This window comes from Babylonia areolata, chromosome 1, assembly GCF_041734735.1.
Source record: "Babylonia areolata isolate BAREFJ2019XMU chromosome 1, ASM4173473v1, whole genome shotgun sequence".
NCBI lineage: Eukaryota > Metazoa > Mollusca > Gastropoda > Neogastropoda > Buccinidae > Babylonia > Babylonia areolata.
The window spans coordinates 73,781,718-73,786,717 of NC_134876.1; the positions used below are offsets into that span (position 1 = coordinate 73,781,718).

The 5,000-nt window shown below is 41.8% G+C and overlaps 1 protein-coding gene across 1 annotated transcript in view; it reads right to left on the minus strand.

Moving 5' to 3' along the window:
• Window positions 1-3,750: 3,750 nt before the first annotated feature.
• Window positions 3,751-5,000, minus strand: part of LOC143287436 (nicotinamidase-like) — a 16,048-nt gene continuing 14,798 nt past the window's right edge. Inside the window, exon 7 of the mRNA XM_076595426.1 lies at window positions 3,751-4,025. Coding sequence (XP_076451541.1) covers window positions 3,889-4,025 — 137 coding nt within the window. The 3' untranslated portion in view covers window positions 3,751-3,888. The remainder of the gene's footprint in view (window positions 4,026-5,000) is intronic.

Consider the following 5,000-nt stretch of genomic DNA (forward strand, 5'->3'; position numbering starts at 1 on the left):
GCTGTGCTGTGCTGTATGGTGATGCTGTGCTGTGCTGTGTGGTGATACAATGCTGTGTGGTGATGCTATGGCGTGTGGTGATGCTGTGCTGTGCTGTGTGGTGATGCTGTGCTGTGTGGTGATGATATGCTGTGTGGTGATGCTGTGCTGTGTGGTGATACAATGCTGTGTGGTGATGCTGTGCTGTGTGGTGATGCTGTGCTGTGCTGTGTGGTGATGCTGTGCTGTGTGGTGATGCTATGCTGTGTGGTGATGCTGTGCTGTGTGGTGATGCTGTGCTGTGTGGTGATGCTGTGCTGTGTGATGCTATGCTGTGTGGTGATGTTGTGCTGTGATGCAGTGCTGTGTGGTGATGCTGTGCTGTGTGGTGATGATATGCTGTGCTATGTGATGCTGTGCTGTGTGATGTTGTGCTGTGTGGTGATACTGTGCTGTGTGGTGATGATATGCTGTGTGATGCTGTGCTGTGTGGTGATGCTGTGCTGTGGTGATGATATGCTATGTGATGCTGTGCTGTGTGGTGATGCTGTGCTGTGTGATGCTGTGCTGTGTGGTGATGCTACGCTGTGTGGTGAAACAAGCTGAGGGAATGGGCTCCCGCAAAGGGTAAAGTACCCAGTATGTCCACTTCCAACTTCAGGGAGAAATTTGTGCAAAGTGAGGGTGGGCACTTACAATGTGGTTCACAGCACAACAACTGTGTCCTCTCTCACAAGCTCTGTGACGTAACCTTCAGCTTCCTGTTTCCATTTCCCTCTTCCAGTTAACTTCCGCGCTGTTCCCATTCTTCGGTTTTTGTTTTTTCCCCTAATGTCACACACACACACACACACACACACACATTACTGAATTGTTACTGTTCAATGTAACTGCATGTTAGTTGTGCATTTTTTGGTAGTTTTTCTACCTTTTCTGTTTTCCTCTTCTCTCTCTCCTTCCCTGTGCCACCTCTCATCCCCCCTCCGTCCCCCCCCCACCCCTTTTTTTTTTGGGGGGGGGGGGGTCGTCTAATATCACTGATAGTGAAAAGACCCTAAACTAAAGAACGAACACACACACACACGCACGCACGCAAACCTACAATTTGACTATTAGACTATGACAGACTTGAAATTAACAGACATGGAGAGAAACTGGAAAGGATTATACATGGCTTACTATAAACACCTTTACACACCGCCGTTTTAGAGTATTGTTTTAGTTCCGAGAGCATACTGAGCTCATGTGTGCGTTCATGTGAACACTTTAGTGGTATCCAATTCAGACCACTGACAAGGCGGTGTCACGGTATTTGAGAGGTGCAATTTCTCAAGAGTGTGTTGGATGTGGAGTGGTGGTTTTGTGGGGAGATGTCAGGTCTGTTGTTCCAGTCCACGCATTGGCTATTTCATTTGTTTGGGTGGGCTTCATTAAGTGTTCGTTTGTTGTTATTATTGATGTTGTTGTTGTTGTTGTTTTGATCTCCGTTTCCCAGTTCTTCACTGATATTTTGGGCAAAGATTTGCATCGTAGGTCTCAGTACTGTGTCGTTTGACCGACTCACCCTAACACATACTCGTCAGTGACTTTTTCGTTAGCATGCGCGTGAACGATAAGCACACACACACACACACACACACACACACACACACACACACACACATGCAAACGAATATACATAAATTTCAACACTTAGAAAAATATTTGTTTAAAAAAACAAATATATCGCTTTTTTTTTAATAAACAAGTTAACGCTTTACCGATACCATTCTTCTTATCATTATTATATTATTATCAAAGCGCTTGTCAGTCTTTGAGTGCGTGTTTATATATTTGTGTACATGTCAGGGTGGAATTCTTTTTACATAATTTGCCAGAGGACAACACTTTTGTTTCCATCGGGGTTTTTTTTTTTCAGAGCGCCAAGTGCGTGCTGCACACAGGACCTCGGTTTATCTTCTCATCTGAAAGACTAAGACGCTCTGTTTAATTTTCCAGTCAAACTTGGGAGAAATGGTGACAGCACGATTCGAACTCACACCCTCACGGACTCTCTATATCGGCAGCTGAACGTCTTAACCATTCTGCCACCTTCCTCCTAAAAAAATTGAGATGCTGTTATGCTGCTGTCAGGCATCTGCTGAGCAGACGTGGTGTAGCGTATATGGATTTGTCCGAACGCAGTGACGCCTCCTTGAGAAAGAGAAACTGAAATAGAAAAAACTATTATTATCAGTAGTAGTAGGAGGAGGAGGAGGAGGAGTATCTTTATTGTTATCATTATTATTATTATTTTCATCACCATCATGATTATTATTATTCTGATTATCTCCAGACCTGCAGTATACAAAGCCCAGTCTCAACTATTCAAACATATATATTCAGTGTAAAATGTAAAATCCAAACCCAAAGACACATGTCATTTCCACACCAGAATACACGGCGCATTCACACGCATTCAAACACACAAAGTGCCGTTCGATGTACTTTTTTTTGTTAAATCAGGTGGCGGCACATGCTTTCAACCTTAACGCAAAGCAATTGTGTGCAATTGATAAAATAGTTAAAATTTGCGTATATGTATCGACAAGGGGAGGGAGGGAGGAGGGGGGGGGAGGGCGTAAGCGAGATCCATTTTCATCATCGTGTCAAAACTAATACAGCAGTTGTCAAAAATTAACAGTCTGTCTGTCTGTCTGTCTGTTTGTCTGCCCGTCCCGGTATCTGTGTATCTCAGTCAATCTTGGAAGTTTCGTGTAAGGACAAATGATTTATCATGAACGTTCCCTTGCTAAGGTACATGTGAATAATAACATGAAAGAACAACAAATGACACTTACCATATAAATTTCCTGGCATAAAACAAAACGATACGACGCAAAACAAAGCAAAAACACGAAAAATACGGAAAGAAAAGAATGTCATCAGGAATGGTGTTCATACCAGTGCAGATAAATAAACATTGAACGGAGACAACAACCTACAAGCTCCCTTACAACTTTTACAACATATCATAACCTATACTCAAAAGAAACAACAATCCAACCATCCAAGAGAGACAAGAGCTTTTATAACCTACAACCAAGGGAGACAATAGCCTATACGCCCTGTATCCAAGAGAGACTACAGCCAAAAGCTTTACAAGTATTCAAAGGAGGCCACAAGCTTTTATGACATATCCAAGATATTTGCCAGATAAACAACTGAAACTGGTAATCCTTTTTTTTTTGCAATCAGCAGTTGTACTAATCGGTGATAAAGGATACGGTGTCACAAATTGTTATAGTGATTTCATCTGAAGTGATATTTTCCACCTCCAAGCAAAAATGGGTTCACGTTCAGTATGTTATTGCAGAGAGACACTAAAGAAGTTATCAAAATTGGCAGAAGACCTGGTCGCGAAAATCTGGCGAATACATCAGTGTGGTTCTATCAGGTGAACGAACATTGCCTTCGTTGTTTTTGGTTCGTTCCTTCGAACTTTCGCTGTTGTTACTGTTGTTTGCGTTTGTTGTAGTTTCTTTTCTCTTTTCGGCTTCTTTCTTTCTTGTAGTTATCCCCCCTCCCCCCTCCCTGTGTTCTTTCCCGATCCCCACCTCTCTTTGTGGGGGGTGTGGGTTTGTTTTGTTTTGTTTTCGGTTTGTTCATATTTCTTTTCATCACTTTCCGTTTTCCTTTTTTTTTTTTTTTCAGCTGTAGTGTGGTGTTATTTTACGATCACGTTATTGAAACCGATTTATTTCTTCTTGTATTTTTTCACCACCCAGTTTTGTTGTTGTTGTTTCTACGGTCTGATTCGATTTCAAGGAGGTTTCAAAGCGTGTAGACAGATGTAAACTACACACATACACTACACAACATCTGCTGTATTTAAAAAAATCAAAAACCGGAAAAACAAGTAGCAGAAGCCTAGGACCAGGAAGAGGCAGTGAGGACACTGGCTGTCAGCACCAACAGGAGAACAGACGTGGTGCTGTGCTGTACGGCTGTACTGGTCAGCCTTTGGAGGGCCTCACCCAGCTCTGCCTCCGTCACCAGCTCCACTCCTGCAGCAGTGATGATGAGGAGGAGGATGGTGAATTATAGGTGTGTGACAACAGCAGCAACGACAACTTCAAAGCAACAACGACAACAAATGAAAATGATAATAACGTTTGTGTAGGTTTTTTTTATTTAAAAAAAAAATTCTTCTCTCTCTCTCTCTCTCTCTCTCTCTCCTCTCTGTCTCTCCATCTCTTCAACCATAGTAAATCAATTGATCAAAGTATACTTTGATGTGTGTATATGTATATATACATGTATGTATGAATGTGTGTGTATATATATATATATATATGTGTGTGTGTGTGTGTGTGTGTGTGTGATACGTGTCATGCGATATTGCGAGCGCTGTTTCATAATTTCTAATACACACATATGAACATATGAACATGTTCAATTTTTTGTATGAATATGCGTCTGGGGGGACATATATATATCCTGAATTGTAAGCGAATGTGAGAGGGAAACAGGCAGTGTTGGAGAGGGAAGTAGAGAGGGGTGGGAGGGAGGGAAGGGGGGGAGAGGTATTTCGAGAAATTGATATATATTTCAATTGGACACTGTTGTAATGAGTATGTTTGAAACAAGCCTTGTACGTGTGCATTAATATATGTATAAGTGTATGTAGTATAAAATGGGATGAGAGGACGAGAGAAGGAGAGGGATGTGAGGACAGGGGTGTGGGGGAAGGGCAGGATGATTAGTGAGCAGAGATATTCATCATATGTGTATGTGCCCATGGCCAAAGCACAATAAACCATTCCGACTCCGATTCCGATTCACTCTTCAACCACCAGGCGAGAGTTTACATTCTGCTTGTTCACCTTTTTTTCTTTTTCTTTTTTTACTTTTTTTTTATTTTTGGTTAAGTAGAGGCGACTAAATACTATACTGGCAGAGCTCATAAATTAATCTTTCATTAATGCTGGTCAGACATCTGCTTGACAGATGTGGTGTAGCGTATCTAATCTTAAATCTGG